Genomic DNA, 26,968 nt, shown 5'->3' with positions numbered 1-26,968 from the left:
AACAATTCTATGCTAACATACACTAAAATGATCTTGGAGCCAGTGGGTCACAATCTCAGCTGGTGTAAATCAGTGTAGCTCCATTTGGCACTAAACTGTTAAACTACATTGCTGTAATGCAATTCATATTGTTATAATGCTAAGTGTTACTTTTCTGCTAGCTATAAGCTGGGGACACTACATTAAGTGGCCTTTGATTCTGGGGAGAAATCCTTCCTCTGAGGGAAAGGAACAAACAATTTATTTCTTATTCATCTTTGAATATAATATGACTTACATCTTCTTGGAGACCCACAATTATGTAAAATAAAGTACAAAATACAGCAAATAAGGGATTCTCTCAACTCTATAGAACATTTCAGGTTTTAGACTATAAATTACCTCTTTCCAAAAATAGACATTGTAAAACACCTTGCGTTCACAATTTTTTTTCCATGGCAATTGAAACCAAAGTACCAGCATTTGACCCAAATGATGAATATCTATATGCGACTTGGAAAGTTACCCTAAGTGGCTGAGATTTGTATTTGTCCTCTTCTGGGTATGTCTACACAGCAATTGAACACCCACAGCTGGCCTGGGTCAGCTGACTAAGGTTCACACGGCTTGGGCTGTGTGGCTGTAAAATTGTGGTGTAGACGTTCAGGCTGAAGATGGAGCCCAAGCTCTGGGACCCAGTGAGAGGGGAGGACCCCAGAGTCCAGGCTCCAGCCTAAGCCTGAATGTTTACACCACAATTTTACACAATTTACCACAGCCAAAAGCCATGAGTCTGAGCCAACTGACCCAGGCCAGCTGCAGGTTTTTAATTGCTATGTAGACATACCCTTAAGGAGCTACAATAATTTTTAATCTGAGGTCTGCGTGTAGTGTCCTGAATCACAAATAAAAATGTGTGTTGGCACTAGAAGCTTGATAATGGGTATAACGCGTCTTAAGACTTCATAGAATTTTATTTCTGAAATATCTGCACATTACTTAATAGAGTCTCCATGCAAAGGGGTCTAGAATACCATTAAATCCATTTAAGAATATGCCAGGATTTATGAGAGATCATGAATATGACTGAGTGAAGACAATGTACTCATATCATGGCAGTGCATAAAATCTTTATTTAGAACAATAAAGTATATGTATATAATGTAATTCCATTTTCAAACCAGTATAAAAAAGGATCAGGGTATACATCTATTTTTAAGAGGACATATATATACACACACATATCACATTTTATAAACCTTGTTGCTTAACCTTTCAGTCAGAATGTAACTATGCAAGATTGTGTTGTTATTTACACCAAAATATACAAACTCTCTCACATGACGCAACCACCAATGTCTGTGCCTCTGTCTCTAAAGAGTCTGAAATCTCCACATCCCAACTATTTGCTAATATAATAGCAACATGCCAGTATTACTGTACATCTATTTTAAATACATAGTTGAATCAACTTCGATCTGGAGAAAATTTCTGGATAATTCTTAAATGCAAATCTCATTGAAAATAGCTAGAGTAGTACACTGTTAACTTTTCAAATTAACAGTTGTGTTGTGTGTGCTGAGCAGTTTCACTATTACAAATGGATAGCAACAGAAAATACACAGGTGGTGAAGATCAGAGTCTAGAAAATGTGCAAGTTTAAGATGTTTTTATACATGTCCCATGGAAGAGCACATTAGTTTTTAAAAGCTCTTATAAAATGACTTCATGACTAAATAAGTACCATTAATTTATTCAAGTAAACACACTTCTAAAAGAGCACATTGAATTTTGCAGTATACCATTAGCTGCTTTTTATTCTCACAAAGCTGCTATTAATAGCATGCAAAGTTCAGCTTCTCCCAAGGAAACTTCCAAATGTTTCTTCCTTACAAAATCCACTGAGATCTGAGAATAATTTAGGTTGACTTTAATACAACAAAGCACTCCATTTTAATAAATGGACACTCATTTTCTAATCACAACAAGACAAGGTCTGACCCTTCCTAAAAATGAAGGATTTTAACATTTATTTGTACTCAGGAATTGCACAACTACTTACAAGATAGGCAAAAGTAATTAAGGGCCTCCTTCTGCCACCATTACTCCCACTGAGTAGCAACTTACTCCAGCAGTGGTCCCAGTGATATCAACTGCTTTTTGTAAATTGGCAGATGACTGACACCATGCATGGAGTAAATTCTACACAACAGGTAGCAGAATCAGGCCCTTTATAACAATTTACATATATATCTTATTAGATTTCCAAATGCCAAACAATCTACCCTATTTAGAAATATTTAAATTTATTCAGGTTTGTGATACTCCTCTCAGAAGGCCCAAACACCTGGTAAGTCGGATAAAAATGAAGGAAAAGCCATGAGCTGTCAAATTGATTATCCAGCTCAAATGCTTCACGTGATGCTATTGCACTTTGTGCTAATGGATGTTTCCATTCCAAATGAGAACAATTATGATTGTGTAAACTTTGTGTTGTCAGAAGGATTGTACATGGGTGCTGTTTCAGGGATACATGAATGTCATTCAGCCTCAAATTTACCTTGTTCTGTGGCAAAGATGAATGTGTGTGGCATTGTTATAAACCCCGTCTTATAACTAAGCTTTAAGACTGTTACTGTTTAGTAGCATTGCATTTGGAGGCAAATTTTATATCAATTTATAAATGCACTATTCATTGTTATCAAGGGTAAAATGAACTCAACAAAAAACTGTAATTTGAACTTCAAAGCCTAATTTGAGACACATCAAGATGTATTACTCCAAATGCTTCATGTTTTATTACTGTTAATTTTCCTCAAATATTCAGTTTGGAAAAATAGCATCTTTATGAACAATTAAGGTAGTTGAATAACATTGGGTTTTGTTCCATTACAGAAGCTAAGAAAACCGCTACAAGATTCCAAATGCATTCAGTTTTCTTGAGAAAATACTGTAGATTGCAGCAACTGGGAAATGTTTATTGTCTAACATTTTTGTCAAGTGTTCAGTGATATTTGTTGCCATTTATTATGGGCACATTTCCTCTATCTCAACACAACCAGTAAGGGGCAAGCAGAGCCCTGAATGCGGTTATTTTTTTAATCCTGCTTCTGCAGGACCCACTCTCACCTGCTCCCGCATTGTTTCTTGCATTTTTTATTCCACTCCCACCCTCAAAAACCTTAGATTCTGCAAATCTTGTGTGAGAGAGATTCCCTCCAAGCTATTAAAACAAACAACAGTGGGTTAACACACACACACAAAATTCAGACAATTTTTAACCACTAAAAGAATAAAACAAAGCTTGCTTAAACCATGTGAAAATACATTTAACTCCTGTTATAATAGACATCAAATCTTTCTATCCCTTGCTTAAATTTAAGCATTAAAACCTTTATTTAAAATAAAAAGAAACTTGCTTTACATTGCTGAAATTCTATTTATTCCAAACTGACGAGATATTTAGTGTTTTCCCACAAATTATGACAGTCTTTTTTTTTTTTGGCCCACCCAATCCTTCCAGCAACAAAGGACATTTTACCCACTCCTGCTATTATGGCAGCGGGTTCTGCAGGATCCTAGTCCCGCTGCGGGGCTCTAGGTGCAAGTTCCCAAACAAACATTCGGTCATGCTAAGATTCAAAAAGTGGAACTTTTAAAGTAGGCATCAAATACTAGTCTAAGGGACCAGTAAATACAGGCACATACATTATTGTGTCACACTAAGCTGCTACAGATGGAGAATTCTACTGCTTGGTTTTCCGTAGTGCTAAAAGTTGCCAAGGGTTTGATTTTTAGAGGTGCTGAACTTCTCCCATTTATTTCAATTGAAATGGTAGATGCTCCAGCACCTAATGAAAGTCAGGATATTAGGGCCCAATTCTGACTTACACAAAAGCCTCTTTGACCTGCTGTAAGGACAGATCCTCAGCTGTTGTAAATTATCATAGCTCCATTGACTTTAATAGAGCTATGACAGTTTACACCGGCTGAGGATCACTGCTAAAACACTGAAAACTGGACTTAGTGTAAATGAAAACTAGACCTAACGGGCAAATTTTGACCCCACTGAAATCAATAGGAGTTTGCCACTGACTTGCCAAGTTTCCACCCAAAGTGTCTCTACATGTCTGTAATCTCCATCACTGACCATAATACTTTTTGTACATTGTGGCACTCAAATGTCTTAATAATTACTTGACCCTATATATAGCAAATTCCTTTGACATATAGTTCATAGCAGATTAAGGAAATAACTAAAGCATCCATGAGTTCTTTTAAAAGTTTAAATAAAAGTACATCTAAGATATAGTGAGCTTTATGAAGACATTAAAACAAAATATTTTAGACATATTTGAATTAAAACTGTTATTGGGTTAATAGTCAGCTGTTAGGCAGTTTGTCATTTGGGGTGAGACATTCCTACTTTCTGCAGCAGACAACTTTAAAATAGATAAGTAGTTTATCTGGAAAGAGCCTGTACAAATGGGATGCATAAAACGCATATTGCAAGTTTCAGTATAGTATTTTTAGTGCCTCCTTAAAAATGCATGCCTGAAAAAGACTTAATTTTTTATCAGTTTTGTTTCTGTAGTCCATGTATTTAATAATAGCAGTAGACACTGAGGACAACCAGAAATAAAGCTTTCATACCTTGACTAGATTTCATCTTAAAAAAAAAAAAAGAAAAAAAAAGAAAAGGAGAATGCCAGATTAAAAAATAAAACATTATTAGTAATTTAAAACACAATACAAATAGCTTTTACTGTATGTCAGCAGTAATTAATAAATTCATTCTCAGTATCTTCCACATTTCCTACATCTTATACAAGCCAAGGAATCAGTGGCATGCATCATCAATATTTAGAAAAGGTTTCTTGCGTTTAGTGTTATTTCAGATGTTGAATGCAATTCAAATTCTTTGTTTCCCCTCCCCATTCTATGGCTGGAATGTTAACTGGAGTCTTCACACATCCAACAGTTTCTTCTAATGCTGTCAAAGCTCCATCCTGCTACCGTCACTTCCGCTTTACTTCTTTTTGATCCATTCTTTGCTTCTCCTAAATGGAGACCACCAGCCCAAACAAGTTCTGTGGAGGATTTTTGAGATGGACATACATCCACCTGGCACAAGACAGAGACCACCTCTCATTTTACATATGACCTTTGCTAGATATTAAACCAGTTTCTTAGAAGTGAAAGGGTAGCACACTGGTCCATTGCACCACCTGACTGGCAAGTTTTTTACAACAGTACTGCAGAGTATGTTTTTGTATCCATTTCTGCATTTTCTTTTTCAATTCAGAGTACTCCATTTGTAGGCATCAGGGTAAGCAAGAGGACACAGGATGTAAATTAAGAATACAATCTTCCTTATGACTTTCAAAGATTACATGTATCTGGCGGCATTTGAAAGAAAGATGTCTTTTGTTCAGGCCATGTACTTCCTTTGCCAGAATCAGCTGTAAGGACTATACAGTTACAATTCCACACAAGGTAGGTATTTGAATAACATACAGTCCTGCTCACAGCATACTCTTCTTGATGCTATTCAATTCAGTGTTGGTTTCACAGTAACACACACACACACACTTCGCCCTCATCTCTTTGAATCGATATGGATCCTAGGCAGCAACCAATGCAGACTCAGTCTGTCACTCCAGAAGGAATATGAATATGCTTAAAGTTGCTTCATTTATGAAGCAAACATGGAACTGTTGGCTGCCTGGGGGTGGGGGGGAAAGAAAATTGTATTTTTGCTGGTTTCTCATACTCATTAATAAGTAGTAGAAGCCTAGCAGAGAAATATAATACTTTCTTTATAGAAATAAATAATGAAATAACTTGTATGTACATTCTTTCATCCCAAAGCACATTGCCAAACATTTTTAAAGGGGCCCCAATTAGAGTTAATGTACAATTCCTCTAGCTTCCCAATCCTGGGCACAGAATGCATTTAGACCCTGTTCCTGCATACACACACGAGTAGTCCTGTTGAATTTAAAGGGACTGCTCATATGTGTATTTGCAGGATTGTTGTACAGTTGCAGTACAGGGAAGCCTTAACAATAGAGCTTTTAAAAAAAGTTAAAATGAAAGGCAAGCTGGTCTTCTAGAGTAAATTAATTGGTTATGGAAATCATGTAGTCAAAGCAAAATATTTTGGCATTTTCTTTTACAGTATTGTTTGAAAATAAAATCCATGTGCTTTTTTCTCCCACACAACTAGGTGGCCAAGTTAATACCAATATGATACTAATGCTTCATGAATGAAGGTCCTGGATAAATATAGAGTTTGACAATGATGCAGAACAGTCCAATAGCTTAGCAGTATAGTATTTCATATCTGGAATCACATCAGTATATTCTGTAAATATTCTTCCCCTGTGGAACGTTTTCCCTACTTTCTGTTATTTCCCCCACTCATCTATTGCATTCAGGATAATATATTTATATTATAAACTATTCTGAGACAGCCTGTCTCTTCATGATATAGCACTGCAGCTGAAGAGGGACTTGGGGAGTGAGGGTTGGAAATTTTCAATGAAGGGCCTATGACTTCAATTGGCTGTCACACCAAAGGAGGAAGTGAGAGCTGTCCCTCATTTTGGGATCTTTGTCTCCCACTGTGATATTGAGAGGGCTGGCTGCAAGTTAAATAACTAAATTCAGAACACAGGATAATTATATGTGCAATAAGACTGTCTTACAAGTAGGCTAAGCTGACTAATACAAAGTTAGCTTTAGATGTGGCTTCACAGAATAGACACCGTAAATTTCAGCTGACAAAATTTATGAAGTTTGTGGTAGGAATCTGTCATACTGTCATGTTTAAGGACTTACCAGTACATGAAAACAGTAACAGTGTTGGAAAAAAGCAACAGTTACACTTGTAAGAGCTCTTTTTCTCTTTGCTGCAACATACTGGAAGACATAAAATAAATTTATTTCCATTGTGCTAAAATTTCAGGGAATGGTGGCAATTAATGGCTGCATCTGCTAGTTAAAATAAATACATTAACAAGCATCACCACAGTGTTTGCGGTCAAATAGTGTTTGAGCACTAATAAGTGCTACTTAATTACAGTAGAAGATCAAAACTTTGTGATGGGATGGTAGGAGAAAATATTGACAGGTTTCAGAGTAACAGCCGTGTTAGTCTGTATTCGCAAAAAGAAAAGGAGTACTTGTGGCACCTTAGAGACTAACCAATTTATTTGAGCATAAGCTTTCGTGAGCTACAGCTCACTTTAGATAAGCTATTACCAGCAGGAGAGTGGGGTGGGAGGAGGTATTGTTTCATGGTCTCTGTGTATATAATGTCTTCTGCAATTTCCACAGTATGCTTCCGATGAAGTGAGCTGTAGCTCACGAAAGCTTATGCTCAAATAAATTGGTTAGTCTCTAAAGTGCTACAAGTACTCCTTTTCTTTTTAGGAGAAAATATTGTATATGTTTAAAAAGACTTGATGGGGAAAACAGCCAATTTGAATTTTTTGGAGAGGTAGTCTCTTGCATTGAACTGTGTCTCAATTTTTTTCATTCTACCTGTGGTGTCAAGGGGAAGATGTTCAGCTTTATTAGTCACTGTACTAAAGTGGGATGAGTTTTTTGTTGCGAATGATATCTATATTAATGTAAGCCTTAATATGTTAACTAATCCTCCATGCATAGGCTGATGTTTATGAATTTGTTAGCCATTCTAAATTGTTTGAACACTCCGAAAATTTCAGTCTTTGGGTTCATAAAGTATGATTGGTCATCTAAGTCTGTGGAATTGTTTCTTCTCACTGATTGAATAAAAAAAAAAATAGTTAAGGAAGAGGGTAAAGATTTCAAGATGAACACACCTACCTGAATATTCACATGAATGTTAAATTTGAAGTTGGCTCATGTGAATTTTCACAATATTAATCCGTGCTTCATAGCACAGTGAATGGCAAAATCGATTTCCAATTGCTGGTCTCTACATAAATCCAATCATATTTTGGGATTGGCTAGATACCACCCAGCTGCTCCCCTTCCTGTATGGCAGTCTTTCAGCACTGTTTTATCTCATAGGACTGATCATTTCCCCCTTCATTAGCAAATTCTACCTCCCTTGTGGAGTAAGCACAGAAGGAAGAAATAAAGTCATCTGCTGCTATCTACCAACCTCCCCTTACAGCTGTTGCTGCTACCAAAACCCCCCAGGGGAAGAGAGGCCATCATGACCTGCCTTCCCTTTCCCCATACTAAGAAACACTGGAACATCTGGGTCCTTCATTCAAGCAGCAGGAGGGCAGGAAGTTGTGAGGAGTGCACCATGGTCTCCGTCTGTAACAGAAAGGATAGGAGTACTTGTGGCACCTTAGAGACTAACAAATTTATTTGAGCATAAGCTTTCGTGAGCTACAGCTCACTTCATGGGATGCATGCAGTGGAAAATACAGTGGGGAGATTTTATATACACAGAGAACATGAAACAATGGGTGTTACCATACACACTGTAATGAGAGTGATCAGCTAAGGTGAGCTATTACCAGCAGGAGAGAAAAAAAAATATTTTTTGTAGTGATAATCAAGGTGGGCCATTTCCATTGTGTAACGACACATGCACTCCCAGTCTTTATTCAAGGCTAATGTAATGGTGTCCAGAGTTTGCGAATTAATTCCAATTCAGAAGGCTCTCATTGAAGTCTGTTTTTGCAGTTTTTTTTTGTTGAAGAATTGCAACTTTTAGGTCTGTAATTGAGTGACCAGAGAGATTGAAGTGTTCTCCAACTGGGTTATAGGTGAGGACAAAGCCCGTTGCCAACTGTGTCCACATATCTATTCACGGGACACCATCATAGGGCCTAATCACATCAGCCACACTATCAGAGGCTCATTCACCTGCACATCTACCAATGTGATATATTGCATCATGTGCCAGCAATGCCCCTCTGCTATGTACATTGGCCAAACCAGACAGTCTCCGCGTAAAAGAATAAATGGACACAAATTAGATGTCAGGAATTATAACATTCAAAAACCAGTAGGAGAAACTATTTCCCCGTGTTTATTTTTCCCCCCTACTGTTCCTCACACGTTCTTGTCAACTGCTGGAAATGGCCCACCTTGATTATCACTACAGAAGGTTTTTTTTCCCTCTCCTGCTGGTAATAGCTCACCTTACCTGATCACTCATTACAGTGTGTATGGTAACACCCATGGTTTCATGTTCTCTGTGTATATAAAATCTCCCCACTGTATTTTCCACTGCATGCATCCGATGAAGTGAGCTGTAGCTCATGAAAGCTTATGCTCAAATACATTTGATAGTCTCTTAGATGCCACAAGTACTCCTTTTCTGTTTGCGGATACAGACTAACACGGCTGCTACTCAGAAAGGAGAGGGGCATCTCTCCTCCCCCAGGGGAAAGCTGACATGCAGACAGTATCTTTTCTCCACCGTCTTCTACTACATAGAGGGAAAATTATTGATAGAAGAAGGGGAAGTTAGTCTGAAGAGATGAGCCTTTTCTGTCTCAGTACTGACAACTAGAGGTGAAGATGAAGGATAATCATATATGATGAAGGGATGTGATCCCAGGTGGTCTCCCTTGGGCCTACAAGTCTTTCATTTTTAATCTGCTACAGAAGGAATATTAAATCCATCTTATTCCGCAAAAGATCCCCTTTGAAGGGAAGTTGCTACCACAGGAAGCAGATTTTGCCATTTGCTGAGAATTCAGTAGCTGAACTCCCTCCCTTGACATTACAAGTATGGAACTTCTCCCTGGCTTCTGAGTGATTAACCTTTCAACAATAATGTTCTCCTAATGGAGTTTTTTTGTATCCAGAAAAAACATACGTACATTTAGAGTAGCAGCACACTTTAAGGGACATACTCTGGGCACAAATTCTATCCAATACATTTTTATGACAAGAATCTTGGTAATATGCACTTTTTTTTTTTGTTTCCAAGTGCACCTTTCAGACAACAAGAGAAACCATTAAGAAACAGAAAAATGATACATCTCATCTTTGAAAAATCAAGTATGTAAAGACTTCAGTGAAGCAAAATACCTTATCTCATTATCCTCTTGACAGTTATTACACTGTGCTGTTTCATCACTTTCTGGTCTGGGTGTGCGATGTGTTTTCTACGAGGGAAGTGCATCAGATATAATTACTGTATAGTGACACTTTAAAAAAAATAACCAAAACAAATGATAATTATTCATTTAAGTCTCCCTTTCTATTTTCAGTATCAATATGTTCTTGTACCAGATAAATCAAATCTCGCTTTCAGATGCTCACATGCATCCCACTGAAGTCAAGCAGAGTTATGCATGCAAGTGTGATAGCAGAATTTATATGTATTTTATATTCAATGAAGTGTTATGTTTTTAACCAAGTACAATACCAGGTTAATAGCTCCTAATTGTTAGAGTGTGAGAACCAGTCCTACAAAATCAACTGGAACTCCTTGTGTGAGCAAGATTACTCCTCTAAAGCTGTGCAGGATTGGAACCTATAGAAACTTAAATCTGATCTACTGTTAAATGTTTTGCTGGGACAGCTATGTCATTAGGAGTGTGATAAAAATCATACCCCTAACTGATGGGGCTATGCTGGCAAAATCCCCAGTAAGACACAGTGATGCTGGCAAAAATGTTTTTTTGCCAGTATAGTTTACATAATTTGGGAACTGTTATAATCTATACCAGTAAAATAATTTTGTGCATCTGCTAGGTGGGTTTGCTGGTATAACTTTTTGACCAACTTGAATAACCTGGCACTCAGCACCAGTTACAGCCCCTGCTCTACTCCCAGCTGTAGATGGCCTTGCCGGTGCCATCCTCTTTTGGTGCAAATATGACGGGCTTGTGCCAAAGCCCCCTAGTGGGCATGCATCCTCCGATGTCGGCAGGCATATCTGCAATATACCGTGACAGTGTATTCAATTGTAGCGGGGATCTGCAGTAATTCATCAAAATTGCAATCTGGAATGTTGCAACTCTTTACAGGTGTGGTCATCAGGTCACTGTCTCAGGTGAAATCAATCATCTTGGCATATCAATCACAGGCCTAATGGAAGCAAGGCTGATAGATCATGGAAGCCATGAGGTGGAAGATTCTTTATTTCTGTATTCCGGCAGCCCCAACCACTTACATGGGGTAGCACTACTACTGCGAGGCGAGACCATGTCCTCCTTGATAACCTGGATGCCTGTGTCATCTCGATTACTTATTGCACGTCTTAAACATCGGCATGGTCACCTCGCTGTCATAGTCGTCTGTGCACCGACAGAGGAATCTGTTGATTTAGTCAAAGGTCATTTCTACAATCAGTTGGAATCTCTAGTACACACCGTCCCTCCACATAATAATCTCATGATCCTGGGAAACCTAAATGCAGTTATTGGCTCCCTGCGAATTGGGCTTGAATGGGTTATTGGTCTTTACGGTTCACGTACACCCAGTGATAACTCTTGCCGCTTGCTCACATTCTGCGCCTCTCAGAACCTTTCCATTCTTGGGTCATGGTTCAAGTGGTGATGCATATACCAGATGTCATGGATCTCTCACTATGGCATCTCTCAGAAGTAGTTGGATGACATCATCCCACGTGTGATAGGTGTCTCTTCACCTCCTGTAGAGTATTTGGTGGTGCATAATATGCTATGAACACAGACCACCACCCAGTGGTTGCCCGCATGGCACTGACTCTCCGACAAGCAGGTAAGCCCTCTGCGATGATGAAGAAATTTGACATTGATGCACTTCTCCATGTGCCGGTTTAGCCAACAGGTTTTGCAGCGACGTCAGCAATAGATTCTCTTCTTTAGCTGACCTGCCAGACAATATCAAGGTTGCCTGGTCTCTGCTCACCTCCATCCTCCACCAATCTGCTAAGCCGACGATTAGCTATAGGTAGGATGACCGTATTTCCCTATGCTGAATATGGGATACCTCGTAAAATTACTCGCCCACCGAGTTCAACGGCAATCAATCAGAACTATGCAGTACAAACGTTCACATTAACATCAAGTTGCTTGTGCCCATTAAAAAGAAATGCTGCGTAGCTGGATTCTTTTAATTTACGTTCTTATCTCTAAGGCTTTAGGGTTCACACAGGAAGAGGTGACACCCCCCCCCCCATACATCTCTCTTTCACACACAGGGGGATTGACTGACCTGAGCCTCCCTTCCTGGTGTTCCCCACCCTCCATGCCTGGCTGGGCCCCCTGGAATGGACCAGCCTCTCCCGGTACCTGTAGCCGCATCTTCCTGAGGCGGCATGGGGTGGGGGGCACACAGGGTCACATGCTCCCCCGCCCCAGATTTCTGCCTGGGTTCACACCAGAATGTGGCCAACAGCAGCCTTTCAGCACTGTGCTGGGGGAGGGATGACCTGGTCCGTGTCTTTGCAGAGCTCATCTCTTCTTTCCTCCTCTCCTCCCTCTCCCATGTGGCTGGAAGCAGCTTGTCTCTTTCTGCCCACAGAATGTCGAAAGGCAGCTAACATCACCAGGCTGCTGCTGGCCACTGACATAACCCAGCTGCCTCCTGTCCCACGGGCTACAGTGCAGGCAGGAAAAGGTTAAGCCCCAAGGATGCACAGTGCTCCAGTGCCCAGGGAACCTGACTGCAGGGGCTTCAGCGAATATGGCCAGAGAGGTGGCTCATCAGGGGAGGGTGCCTAGGGGACAGAGCAGCCCCATGCTTCCTGGGGGTAAGACCTAGGCTGGGGGGGGGGTGAAGAGGGTGCTAAAATCCTGCCTCGGGGGCTGCTGTGGAGCCTGCAGATTTGGGGCACGAACAGTCTGGAAATTGCTTCCCCCTGCCCCTCCAGAGCTTAGCTGAGAGGTGGAGAGGCTTCCCCATACCAGTGCTGTGTGGGGCTTTGGCACATGCAGGGCTTTGGTCCTCCTGGTCAGCGCCCCAGGCTGAAGGGTCTTGGGCTTTCTCAGAGTGCCTGCCCAACCAGAGGCAGTGGGGGAAGGAAGGAGCCTGCCAGCCGGGCTGTTGGTGAGCTGAGTGCTCCAACCAGGGGCTGGTTCTCTGCACAGTGCTGGGAGAGAGACACACCCTGCCTGGGGGGAAGGGGGGAGGGATATGGAGCAGCAGCAGAGCTGGTGGTTGAAGGGGCAAAGCAGTGAGAGGACAGCAAGAGGGGAAGCACGTAAAGAGTCAATAGTGGGCAGCAGAGACGACATGTAACCAGCCCCTGCCTGGCACCTGCTCACACTCACCAGCCACCACAGTTTACAGCACAGAGCCAGTACTGGCCGGAAACAGTATGTGGGGTAGTGTCCTGGGGGCTGTGCTGACGGACCAGCAGGGGGAGCCCGCACATTGCAGCCCCGCACATTGCGGCTTTGCCCCGTTCCCAGCCTTGCACACTCACCCCCCCAATGTCGGCCAGTGGACCCCTCCACTCACCGCTGGTGGGCGAGCAGCTAGCGAGCATGAACCAGCCAGCAGCAGAACCCACCAGTACTGATGGGTGGGGGACAGAAAATATGGGACAATTTGCCTGTTTTCTAAAAAAAGTCAGGACACCTGTAGGAGGGCTTAAAAACGGGACTGTCCCTTTAAAAGTGGGACGTCTAGCTATAGGCACTCAGCACGCTGACTCTGGCTATCAGAGCAGGCCTTCCAGACAATCAAATTGAAGGCCACAGTCTGCCAGCATAGCAATAAGCACACTTGTATTCAGCTGAAGCGAAAGTTTAACACCCTGTCACACTGCAATCATGAGGCATATTATAACCAAGTGGCGGATGATGTCTCCCCTGGCTAAGCCCAATTCAACTTAAAGCTGGCATTCTGTGCAATCTGCAACCTCAGTGGTCAAGAGGTAATCGCTACAAACGGCATCCTGAGGGACAGCCAAAGCCACCCATGTAAATCGGATGATGACATCCTCTCACGCTGCGTGGAACATTTTCACAGCACCCTGAACCACCCTCCAGCTGCTGCTTGTTTAGAGCTAGGAAATCTGGCAACCACTGTGATTTGGGACTGAGACACTTGCACCAATGTTGGATGAAGTGAAGAATGCCATCTGTAAACTGAAAAACGGACACGCAGCCAGCGCTGATGGCATCCCCCCCAGAGATGCTAAATTGTGCTATTGACCCTGTAGCAGAATCACTTCTGGCCATCTTTTCTCTGGTGTGGAGATATGGAACCTTGCCAGCTACCTGGAAGGACAGTATTGTGATCTCACTTTTGTAAGGGCAAGGGACCGCGCAGTGAATGTAAGAGCCACAGGCTGATCATCTTGTTGTCCATGCCAGGGAATGTGTGTATGTTCTGCTGGTGCATTTGGAGCCCCTGCTACATCAGAAGCATTGCCCCCAACAGTCAGGCTTTACGAGGAACAGGTCCACAATAGACATCATTTTGGCCCTCTGCTTGTTGTCGGAGCTACACCACGACTTCAAGAAGCCCACGCACATCACGCGTATTGATCTTAAGGCTGCATTTGAATCAGCTGACCAAGTCACACTATGGAAGGCCTTAAAAGGTGTACGTGTTCCTACCACTCTGCTGGACTTGATCAGAGAACTGCATAATGGAACCACTGCCAATGTACCTCTGGGGAATTGGATGTTGGCATCTTTTAAATCAGTATCTGGTGTCAGGCAGGGCTGCGTCTTAACCCCTGCACTCTTTTGTCAGGAAATGGATTTCATAATGCAACATTCCATCAGGTCAACAGGCAATAAGCTTGGTGATCTCTTGCTCTCAGACTTTGACTATGCTGATGATGTTGTTCTTCTAGAACAGAGCCCCAACAGGTTTTACGAGGCACTCCAGAAAATGGAAAAGAGTTCGCTAGGGTTGGCTTCCATGTTTCATGGTCAAAGACAAAGCTGCAAAATCTAGGACCAAGTCCACCAATCTCTTTGAACAATGAAACTGTCAAAGCTGTCTCCAGCTTTTGCTATTTGGGTTCTATACTCACCAGTTCCTCCAACTCTCACACAGAGGTTCTCCATTGGATTGGTATTGCAGCACTTGCCATGTGTCGTTTACTACAAATATGGAATCAAGATCATCTCAGGATGACCACAAAATTCAGGATCTATTAGAGCTGTATCCTCTCCGTACTGTTGTACGGCTGTGAAACATGGACAGTATGCTACTCAGACTGGGCAAAGCTGGAGGCTTTCCATAAAAAAAAATGCCAATGTCGTATATTGGGAATAAAGTGGAATGACTTCATTTGTCTACTGGAACCATTGTCCACAGACAGTGTCTTATGCTTTTCAAACATATCACAAGAATGCCATAAGATGTTACAACAAATGAAGTTCTCAGCGTGGCTTGTAATATCTGGGATAAAATTCCACCAATGAGGGGTGGAGACAGCCCAGAGGCAGCCCCCTTATTACATGGGTTCATCAAGTCTGTTCTGATGTTGGACTCTTGGGCCATCAAGCCCTTGTGGCCACACAGGAACAGACCAAAAAAGGGCTAACAATTGCTACTGCGGACTATTCAGCTAAGTGTTGAAGAAGAGTAAACCCTTTCTAGTGCAGACAAGACCTCAATAAATGGAAAAGCACTACCACATCAAGACATAAATTGGGACAACTGGAAAGTTGTGGGAATTCTAGTTCCTAAATTTCAGGCCTAGAGTTATTGTGTTAGCACACCAACAGGCATTTTTTATTAGTATTATTAATTATTATTATTATTTGGAAGGAAGGGCAGGAGTGAGTTAGGAATTAAAAACAGAGATTCACTGATTATATATGTTTGAGAGTTACATAATTCAGTGAAGTTCAAATGATATGCCCCTAGTTTTTAAAATCAGGATACTTGTTTGCTTAGGGATAAAATGTAACCGGTCTCTGCCTACCCAGGTAAGTTTGAAAATTTCTCACCTTCCAGCAGACGGCTCCCAAAGTAAAGCCGATAAGAAGAGAAAACAATGACGGCAATGCTATGCTTATCCCTTTCAGGCTGGGGCTGCTAATGAAGTCGAGTGCCTCTTCTGTAATTAAAAGCAGGGTAAGTGAAGACAGATTTTATGGAAAAAATTTCTCTTCAGAGCAGCATTGTTAACAATAGCTAATTTATGTACATAAAATGACAACTCTCAGCATTCCAGGTAACTGAGATAAATACTTCCTTCAAAGTTTTTTTTTGGTTGGTTGGTTTTTTTATTGGCGGTGATATTCATGCCAAAAACTTACAGAAAATTTGAAGTGAGCTGTAGTCACGAAAGCTTATGCTCAAATAAATTTGTTAGTCTCTAAGGTGCTACAAGTACTCCTTTTCTTTTTGAGGAAATTTTTTGTTGCTACTGCACAAGTCCTATCCTTCATGCACACAAGCAATTTCCACTGATCTCAGCAGGAGTTATGTGTAGGCTGAGGCCAGAATTTGGACCCTTGGTTAGTTAGTTAAGGCAGGATATGAAAAATCCTGTGGGGGTAGCCTAGGATTCCACCTTCTAAACTGCAAATTGAGCTACAGGACACTTGATTTAAACAGCTTTAACCTAGCTTTACTTAGTATCAGGAACTGCAGCTCAAATGGTGCATTATCAGGATACATTGAAAACCTTAGACTGAGTATTGGAAAAGAAATGCTGTGGTTAGATAACAATAATATGCAGTTTATAAAATATAAGTCCTGTGTTTAATCATGATTCTGATCAAGACTGAACTCTACTAGAACCCTGCAGGTGTGTAAATACTAAAGGGAAATTTTAATCAAGCAGAACAGATACTCAATTATTACATTACTGAAAGAGTAGAGATTCTCTGGAGAAAGGAAGACAGGTAGATGCAGCAGACACAGTTATGTGGAACAGAGTGGGAACACTGAACACAGAACAAACTGGTTAATCTGAGGTCTGTGGCGGTTTTCCCTCCAAAGAATTTGCAGTTTCTGCTAGCTTAGTCTTCCAGTAAGTCTCTACTCCCTGTGCACATCTTTTATCAAGCCCTCCCACAATTCACAGAGTTTATGTAAGAATCTGGATTTGGGATGGGTTTGCTGATGTGCATTTCAGAGATTTAGGGCCATGACTCAACTAATAACTTAACCCCATATCTAGTACTAGACCTGAGGCGGTTTGGAACTAGAACTAGACCTCTTGAATACACATGAAAATAATTCATATCGCTGATTACACACAGATCTTATTTTTAGAAGTAATTCCAACATGGTTCTTGTGGTTTACTCAGGAAGAATGCAGACTTGCTTCTGCCCAGGGAAAGAAATCCATATTTTGTTCATTAGCCATATTTCCTTCTTGGACACTTTACAGTTATACAACTAGAGTATATAACTACCCAAAGCTATGGGCATTCCCATTTGTAAACACCTTACTCTTTTGACAAAGTTCCTCCACTGCCTTGGTGGGTCCTGCGATTATTGGCAGATTTGCTTCCCTCAGAGATTCACAGCAGCCCTCAGTTTGGTCACTTTTGCTAGTGGCCAAACCTGCCATTCACTCAGCTAACCTCATCACTGGCCAGCATGGGGAAAGGGAGGAGAACAATCCCCACGGTCTCTGCTGACCCACCTAGTGGGTCAGGGGATAGGCCAGGGACCTTCCCCTTTGGTGGGACCCACAGTTCAGGTCACCTCCTCATCTCAAATATGGAGTTGAGGGGGGATGGGGGAACCCAGGCCTGCCCTCTACTCCAGGTTCCAGCCCAGGGCCCTGTGGATTGCAACTGTCTACAGTGTCTCTTGTAACAGCTACATGACAGCTCAACTCCCTTGGCTACTTCCCCATAGCCTCCTCCCAACACCTTCTTTATCCTCACTGCAGGATCTTCCTCCTGAAGCCTGATCATGCTTGTACTCCTCAATCCCTCAGCAGCATGCCTTCTCACTCCTTGCACCTCCTCCCCTAACTGATGGGAGATCCTTTTTAACCAGGTGTCCTGATTAGTCTGCCTGCCATAATTGATTCTAGTATGTTCTTAATTGGCTCCAGGTGTCTTAATTTGCTTGCCTGTCTTAATTGGTTCTAGCAGGTTCTTGATTGCTCTAGTGCAGCCCCTGCTCTGGTCACTCAGGGAACAGAACACTATTCAGCCAGTGGCCAGTATATATGCCTTAGACCAAACTCCTGTAACTCACTGGTCTGGGTCTGTCACACTCTGTATACTCCAGGAAAAATGAATAATCTTCAAAGGAAGGTATGTATGTTGTTGCAGATCTCAGAGAGCAGAGAAGTTATTTGATAACGTGTTACCTTAGTTACCATATATAACCTACCACAAATTCTCCACCTACTCTACAATGCCAGTCTCAGCACGCAAGGGCAAGTGTGTAGACTTTTACATAAAACACTTTTAACAAAAGTTATTCAAAGTATTCAGCTAGATACACAGATATCTAGTTAATTGCTACATTTTCACATTTGTTAATGTACATATTTCAACAAGTCTTTGGACCATAAACTAGCTTGACTTAAAATTAGACACTACTGATTGGAAAGTCTCATTTCTGATAAGAAGGCCTCAACATTCAGTTTTGCCTTCATTTAGCATTGACACAAACTTGAAAGGAATACTCAATTAGGTTTGTACCTGGGGAGGCAGGGCATATGGGACACTGTCTTCTAAATACATGTCAGGTCATGAAAAATTTTAACTCTTTTGTAAATTTGTTTAAGATCCTTTTGAGTTTATAGAAGGTGGTAGCTTTATTTCTGGTAATGTCTGCAGAGGGGTAGGTACTTCCAAAAAAAAAAAAAAGTAAAACCCTACCACATGATCCCTGCCCCTCCTGGAGAGAAGATATGGGGAATTGGTACAATATATGCAATTAGGTTCAGATGTTTATATTCAAAATAGATTATATTTACACTGTTCTCATAGGGCTCCTCAAGCTTCTCAGTTGGTTTGTTTTCTGTTGGAATCACAGCACAGATAGGGTTTTTAAGAGGGAATCTAGGCCAAAGAAGTTAGTGGCCTTACAGATGTACTCAGGAAGAGTGTTCAGTTGATAGGGGATGCTATGGAGGAAAGCAGAAGCATTTGTGTGGGAAGCTGACAAAGCTCACCGTGGGAGAAGAGGGCACCACAGAATGAGAGAGGGGAATTGACATCATAGTAAATCTTGTCCAACTTCACTTTGAAAAAATGTTCTGCCTCTTTTTACTTCCTTACAATAGAAATTTCAAACCCAAATAGGGTAAGAGTCACCCAAACAACACTTGAGTTTCAGCAGGTTTTGGGCAACACCCACCCTCCATTTAAAAATTCCTAACAGGCTCAGACTCCCACAGTCTACTGATATTTTGTGGTGTGGAAATGTCTAATGATCTGCCTTTCTCCCTGTTTTTAGTGTTTCTAGGGGCAGTCAGCTGATCATTCTCGCCAAGCCGGAGAGGAAGGGAGCTTTCCCTCACTCATTAAAGAGAATCTGGGAGCAGGCTCCTCCTCTGAGGAGCCAGGTTTACCTTTTATTAGTGAGTACATCTGGGAGCTGCTGTATGGCAGAGTGCAATGGTCAGCAAACTGAAAATAGTATATGTTGTAAATTTCGTGGACACTCAGGAAGAGTTACAAGCTATTTCTGGAACCTGACAGCTTGCAACCTCTGCAGGGGGCCTCTGTAGCATCATGAACAATAATTGGTTTTTCAAAATACTTGGCTAATTTCCATGAAATAAGCTGTTTGTTCCACTGAACTTAAAAAAAAAAAAAAAAAAAAAAAGTCAGATGCATCACTGATCACACAAGATCCAGGCACTGTAGTTATTGGCCTCTGGTAGCTTACAATCTCTGTTGACAAAGCTATCTGAACTGGTAAATACATCTTACACCATGTATGTAGGTTCAGCAAGAAATTACAATTCAGGCCAGACATTACGTTTTGTTGCCATATCTGTCTCAAAGGGATTTGCCCTAGATATCTACTCATCTCCAAAGTAATTATCACACTATTTTATCACTTCAAAATCAGTATTTCCCACCTGTTTGGTAAATCTTTTGTAATTAAAAAGAAGGGGTCAAAGAAATGGAATGCAATATGAATTTCATGAACTGGAAACAAAGCAGATTAATGCCTTTTGAAGATATTTGTTAAATAATATTTTCTTAATTAAAAAGATCCAAATTCTACCTGGAAAAACTTAGGGATTGTTATGGATACACACAAGGCATGCCTGGATATTCTTTGAGCTGCACAGTACTGAAGAAATGAGTCAAACTCTTGCAAAGAAACAGCAGGCAAAATGGCAGAATGCAGCACTGAACTTTCCATGAAAGTACAAACAGCACTACTGAGCTAGAAGTGAAAAATAAGTAAAAGTCAGACTTTTTGAATTTTAAACAGGGGAACAGGAGGCTACCCAACCTGGATAACAAGACTAACTTTGACTATTCATCTTGGTTTAATCTGTTGAAAGAACAGGCATCATTAGGACTCAAGGCACCAACCCTGCAACTTTTTCTGTGTTGAAGACCCTTATTGGACTTCACTGGGACTCTGCATAGCACAGCAGTCCACCTATGCAGAACAAACCGCAAGAATGTGACCAAAATCATTACTTAGAATTTAAAAATAGGATAGGGTACAGTAACTCCTCACTTAACATCCTCCTGCTTAACGTTGTTTCAAAGTTACATCACTGCTCAATTAGTGAACATGCTCATTTAAAGTTGTGTAATGCTCCCTTATAACATCGTTTGGCTGCCTGCTCTGTCCACTGCATATCAGATTTTGTGGAAGAGCAGGCAAGACTTTACAAGGGAGCTTTGCACAAGTTCCTCATCTCCGCCTCCTCCCCCTCCCTCCCACTGCTTCCCCCCCACCAAACAGCTGTTCAGTAGTGCTTAGGACTTTCTGGGAGGGAGGGGGAGGAGCGAGAAAGCACTGCATCTCCACTTCTCCCCCACCCTCCCAGAAAATCCTAAGCGCTGCCAAACAGCTGTTTGGTGGCATGGAAGCGCTGTGAGGGAGGGGGAAGAGCAGGGAAGTACCGCATCTCTGCTCCTCCCCCTCCCTCCCAGAAAGTCCTAAGCACCGCCAAACAGTTAGTTTGTTTGTTTGGCGGCGCTTAGGACTTTCTGGGGGCGGAGGGGGAAGGAGCATGGATGCGGTGTGCTCCGGAGAGGAGGTGGAGTGGGAAGAGGTGGGCCTGGAGTGGAGTGGGTACAGGAAGAGGCGGGCCTGGACCATCCCCTGGCAAAGTTGGCATCTGTTCTTCTCCGGGTAAGCTGCCACTGCTCCTGCGAAGGTGCTTCCTAGCATTCTTGCCTGCAGCTGGCTGAGCCTGTGTGGGGTAAGCCATAGGCACTTCCCAACCACAGTACAGTACATAATGCCTTTTGTCTGCCCCCCGCAAAAGTTCCTTGGAACCTAATTCCCCGCATTCCCATTAAATCTTATGGGAAAATTGGATTTGTTTAACATCGTTTCACTTAAAGTTGCATTTTTCAGGAACATAACTACAACGTTAAGTGAGGAGTTACTGTATAAAAATGGAAAGGTGAAGCACCAGACAGAAGAAGCTGTCAGTTGTTTTCAGTAGAGAAATCATGTTAGTGAGGGGAAAAAATTGGTTTGGAACATGTGACAGTTCCGTATTCAATATCATATGATTGGTACTGCACTACTGCCATCAAGGCAAAATGAGAATGGAATCAGTCCTTCCAGTGGCTTCCAGTTTACTATTCAGTTGGTTTGGGTAGGATTTTGTCAGAAAGGGGAAAGGAGGTGAGATTAAACAGACTGACAAGCTGTTTTTCCCTGTTTTCTTGTTATGGGAACTACTCAGGACATGCTGCTCTATTTTTGCAATTTTATTTCATTTTATTAAAATGTCCAGAGATCCTCAGGCATGACTGTTGAAATAAACATCCATTCAAACTGTAAAAAGTTTAATATCATTTCCTTATAATATATGCAGAATTCTATATTACAATCATCCTTTTTCAACAGAGCTTTTATAATACATTTCAGATTTTCACTATATGCTCTTTGGAATTCAAAGCAGTTACAAAGTCATCTTTTCTTGTGAACAGATTCATTAACAATGCAGTATTCATAATTTGTCAGACATTCATCTGGGAGGATATAATTGTAAACAGAGGTTCTATAAACATGAATCCAAAAATAATTACTTTCAATATTTAATTTAAAAAATTACCACAGATGGAGATGATCAAAATTTTGGCCATTTTTTTTCCCCAACTAAATAATTTTAATGGAAACGGTTTGCAGTTTTTTGACAACCTCTCCTTTATGGGTGTTTCACTGTACAAAGTTTGAATACAATGAACCTTTAGATTAAGTTGTGGGTGTGAGTATTTTGATCACAGTACTTTAAAAGGTGTAAAACTTGAGTTTTAGTAACCTCCCCAAATGGGGTGCTAAATTCATTTTCAGAGATGCCTCTCATATTGAGTTTTGTGGGGGAAATTAATTATGGGTCCAGTTTTCTGGGCCCAAATATCGAAAGGCTTAAGTAATATCATTCATGAATCTAAATACCTGATTATGCCCACAAAATGATTCTCAATTTTAACTTGTGAGCAATGAATGGTATGTCAGATTGATAGCTAAATGCCTATTTTACATTTCTTTCTACCCTTGATCTTCACTTCCTGTTTGAAACTTGGGTTTGAAGGTGCTGGTTTGAAAACAGTACTAAAACACATAGATTTAATCTGAGTCTAAACTACCTGCAGCTCCAGAGTCTCAGTCACAAACAGTGTATTTTCTGCCCCTTGCGGTAGTCACTGGTACTTAGCTATGGTGTGAGGAGTCCTGATCTTGGCTGCATTGCCTGGCATCAATCCCATGGTCACTGTGCTGGTCCAGGCTCCTGTTTTGGGTGTAGGGTGCTCCTCCAGCTGTGCCCTGGCCTGCTTCTGGGCTGATCCCATAGCCCTGGGCACAGGATGCATTTGGGCCTACTCCCCCCAGCAGCCACAGCAAAAAACTGAACCTGTTCAGGCCCCAACTATGTGTGTGCTCTCTCTAGCCCTACCCGTCCCAGCTGATTGGCTTTGGGCTAACCTCGTGTCCCCACTTGGGCAGAGCTCAGCTCCTGTCCTGGAGTGACATTCCTCTCTTCCAAAGAGAGGTGGTCTGGCTACTGGAAGTCAGGGGTAGGATTTTGTCCCAATCCTACTTAACTGCAGATCTAGGGAATGAAGGCTCTACACAATGGGTTTATCTACAGTTGGAGCTAGGGTTTTGATTCCCAGGCTGAGGAGACATGCATACCTGGGGGAGGAATAGCTCAGTGGTTTGAGCATTTGCATGCTAAATCCAGGGTTGTGAGTTCAATCCTTAAGGGGGGCCATTTAGGGATCTGGGGAAAAAAATGGGGATTGGCCCTGCTTTGAGCAGGGGGTTGGACTAGATGACCTCCTGAGGTCCCTTCCAACCCTGATATTCTATGATTCTACGCTATCACAGAATGCGCTAGCAGCTAAAAATAGAGCATAGACATGAGTGGCAGGAGGAGCTAGCCATCTGATTGTGTGTCTGGTGTCTGGGATGGAACTGTACTCAGGGCAGGGAGTTCCTTCCATCACTTGTGCTACGGCAGCTACACTTCTATTTTTAGTCAGTTAGCTCAATGAGAACTAGTGCAGACATGTCTCCTCAAGCTGGGAATTACACTTGAAGTGCAGACCTACCCTAAATCTCCCCTAAACACACCTCCTAAAGAGACAGCAACAGGGCAGGGAGAGCCTAATATCTGAAAGTGGCAATGGTGGGTGAGGGTGAGAATCTTCTGGAAACTAGGTTTCAGAGTAGCAGCCATGTTCATCTGTATTCGCAAAAAGAAAAGGAGTACTTGTGGCACCTTAGAGACTAACAAATTTATTTGAGCATAAGCTTTCGTGAGCTACAGCTCACTTCATCGGTTGAATCCAATGAAGTGAGCTGTAGCTCACGAAAGCTTATGCTCAAATTTTAGTCTCTAAGGTGCCACAAGTACTCCTTTTCTTTCTGGAAACTAGGGGCTGGTGTGCAGAGCCACAAGCCAAGCAGGGAGCAGAAATGTAGGCAGCCAAGAGTCAGTTTGTGTAAGGGCCCCTAGGGAGTGGGGGGGGAAGTGCCTTTCTCTTAGTAACTTCTCCTGTCTCGTGGCCAGGAGTTGCTTTCTTGCTCATCAGCAAGGCAGGCTGCCACAGGCTTCTCTCTCCCTGTGCGTTCCTCAGCAGGAGCAGCACCATTCATCCCACCATACCACATATTTAGTCACCCCAGTTACATGGGAAGTATATGGAAAGAGCTGGAAAGAGACTTACAGCATGTCACAGCTGTTGGTGCAGAAAAAGAGCTAGGGAAATAATACTGTTACAACCTGGGATGCTGGCAAGAAAGTAGTAGTTCCTGGTATCAAGCCAGAAGTTACTAATGGAGAGTTACTTTTGTTCCCCAGTGTAAACTCTCCTTCCCATTTCCAGTCTCACTGCAGTTCCTGCAAATACCTGATGACTTTTCTTTTCATTCCAATGCAGCAGTCGGCAGATTCAGTGATGTTCCCAATGCCTTCCACAGATAATTTATTAGGGCAGAAGATGGGAAACCTCTTTCTCTCCTACAGGCAGGACACTGAAATCAGGGCTCTGGATGTCCACCCAGGTACTGCTCTAACTTCTGCAACAAATATTAGAGCAACACCTCAGTCTCCATCAGGCTCTGACAGACCCCTCACTCTCCGGAGGTAAGAAATCAAATGCTTGATTTAAATAACATACTAAGAGTTTGTTGGTTTTGTGTTAATCCCCTCAGCTCAGGATTTACTAGATCTAAAATTTATTTTGTTTAAGTTGCTGTAAAGACTAAAAAACACCCTCTAAGTCTGCAGTAATTTTAACTAAGTTAAACTACAGAACATCTATATTTAAATATGTGTAGAATCATAGAATATCAGGGTTGGAAGGGACCCCAGAAGGTCATCTAGTCCAACCCCCTGCTCGAAGCAGGACCAATTCCCAGTTAAATCATCCCAGCCAGGGCTTTGTCAAGCCTGACCTTAAAAACCTCTAAGGAAGGAGATTCTACCACCTCCCTAGGTAACGGGGTGTAACTTCACCCCTTAAAAATACACCCATTAAACTGGGAGTTGTACAAAGATTGGGAAGACGGGAAAATGAGTCCATCTGAACGTGGCCTATTAGAATATGCTGTATCCAAATCACTAGTTCAGTATTATCAAAATTGACATAGTAAAGCAACAGTATTAGTGTCATGATGCCAATTTAAGAAAATTTCAGTAGTAGTTTGGAACGGTTTCATTTTCTGTCCATTAAAATTAAATGTTGGGGAAGGCATGTTGGTTGAGGTCACATGGTTTGAGTCTTAAAGGCACTAAAAAATCAGAGTGCAGAGATTTGCATTCTGTCATTTTTGAAAGTCACCACATAGTTGTAATTGTATGGCATCCCTGGAGTCTGACTGAATCAGGTCATTTCATTTTGGTGTAATTACAGATAATACGATGTACCATCAGACATTATAATGATCCAATTGCTTTGCATGGTTAAGGCTACTTTCCTCTAAGTGCTCATAAAAAAAAGTGTTAAATGGAAATATACATATATCAGTTCATATACCTATATCATCAGTCCATTATATAATTTGTACTTACTGTTATTGTCACTGCTATCATTCCTAAGGGAGCTGGCAGCAACAGGAGGTAACAAAAATGGTTTTGTTACACTGACTCTTGGATCTAAATAGAAAATGAGTGTCAGTATTATGCAACTTAAAATACAGTTCCCCTTACGTAAGGCACTTGGCAAGAGGGCTACTCTGATCAGTTAACATATGATATTAGATTATGGCTATAGGGGCTGGATCCACAAAGGTATTAAGGCACCTAAACACCAGATTTAGGTGCTTAAATCCCATTTTAGATGTCACTGTGATTGACTAAACCCTTGCCTGGCTGCTGCCTTACCCTGTAGCACCTAAACACACTTGGCACCTAAGTTTTTGAAGTAAGAGTTCCCTAGGTAACTAAGTTTCTGCTTCTGGGCTTGCACACTGCTGCCTTGATTAAGCACCTAGATGGCTATCTCCTGCCTGATGCTCAGAGTGAACCTATCTCCCCTGAGGAGCCTGATCTAGTAGGTGTGCTCAGAGGCCAACTACTGGATTGGGTCCCATTCAAAATCTGTCTGGACGAGGAGGTGGCGGTAGTCACCTTATAATATTTAGTCCAGTGGTTAGAACACTCACTTGGGATGTGGGAAACCGAGGTTCCATTTCACCTCCTCACATACAGGGGGAGAGAGAGGTTTTGAACAGCAATGTCCTATCCAAGGCTGGCTTTATGGAGGAAGACTGCCCAGAGCATTGTGGTCAAGAGGCAAGGAGTGGGGAAGCCCTGGGGTGCAAGGCTGTGGAAGAGAGCTTGAGGCAATGGGGGGAAGGGGCAAGGCAGTGGGTCAAGGGTGCAGTGAGGGGCTGGGTAGTGGGCTGGGGGAGGCAACAGGGGTCAGGGGCAATGGGAACCCTACCCACTTCCATATCTTCCACCTCTCAGGAAAGTGCTGTAATCACTGAGAATCATGGAAGAGCCCTCTTCAAATCCTTTCTCCCCCTCTACCTGAGGGTGGAATTGAACCTGCATGTGTCTCACATCCCAGATGAATACTCTAATGACTAAAAGTTACAGTGTGGGCACCAACACCTCGGCTACTTTGCATGGAGTGAGGCAGGTGCCTAATTCATTCTCACAAGAAACAACCGAGGCGCCAAAACCACCTACTCCAGGTGAGGGGTTCCCAGTTATGGATCACTAGCAGAGATGTGCCTAAGTCCATGAAAGGGGCAGGGTTTAGGACACACCCTGCTTGTCAGCATCTCCCATTGGTTAGTGTATGCAGCTCCTTCCTACTGACTTTTGAGGGTCCTATTCTTAGGTGTCTGTCTCTCCCCATTCATTGTATAGGGAGCCTAGTAGCAAACTCGGGCTTTGTAGATTGCATTGTTGTTCCTGTGATTTTCTAGGTGTCTAAAAATGTTAGGTGTTGCAACACTTCAGCCTCTGTGTGTATCC

The 26,968-nt window shown here is 42.0% G+C and overlaps 1 protein-coding gene across 7 annotated transcripts in view; it reads right to left on the bottom strand.

The window, feature by feature from the left end:
* Window positions 1-1,099: 1,099 nt before the first annotated feature.
* KITLG (KIT ligand) overlaps window positions 1,100-26,968 on the bottom strand; it is an 87,919-nt gene continuing 62,050 nt past the window's right edge. For 3 of the 7 annotated variants that reach the window (XM_073327582.1, XM_073327587.1, XM_073327586.1), the window contains 4 exons: window positions 25,553-25,636; window positions 15,849-15,958; window positions 10,030-10,106; window positions 7,792-8,295 (listed from right to left, as the gene is read on the bottom strand). In XM_073327582.1, coding sequence (XP_073183683.1) covers window positions 8,214-8,295; window positions 10,030-10,106; window positions 15,849-15,958; window positions 25,553-25,636 — 353 coding nt within the window. In that variant the 3' untranslated portion in view covers window positions 7,792-8,213. Of the gene's footprint in view, window positions 5,705-6,822; window positions 6,904-7,421; window positions 7,770-7,791; window positions 8,296-10,029; window positions 10,107-15,848; window positions 15,959-25,552; window positions 25,637-26,968 lie in introns of those variants that run through there. The other 4 variants (XM_073327583.1, XM_073327588.1, XM_073327584.1 and 1 more) reach the window with 3 other exon arrangements.

The sequence above is a fragment of the Lepidochelys kempii genome, chromosome 1 (assembly GCF_965140265.1).
Source record: "Lepidochelys kempii isolate rLepKem1 chromosome 1, rLepKem1.hap2, whole genome shotgun sequence".
NCBI classification, from domain to species: Eukaryota; Metazoa; Chordata; order Testudines; family Cheloniidae; genus Lepidochelys; species Lepidochelys kempii.
The sequence above is the reverse complement of the archived record's forward strand: the minus strand, read 5'-3'. Positions and strand labels throughout refer to the sequence as shown.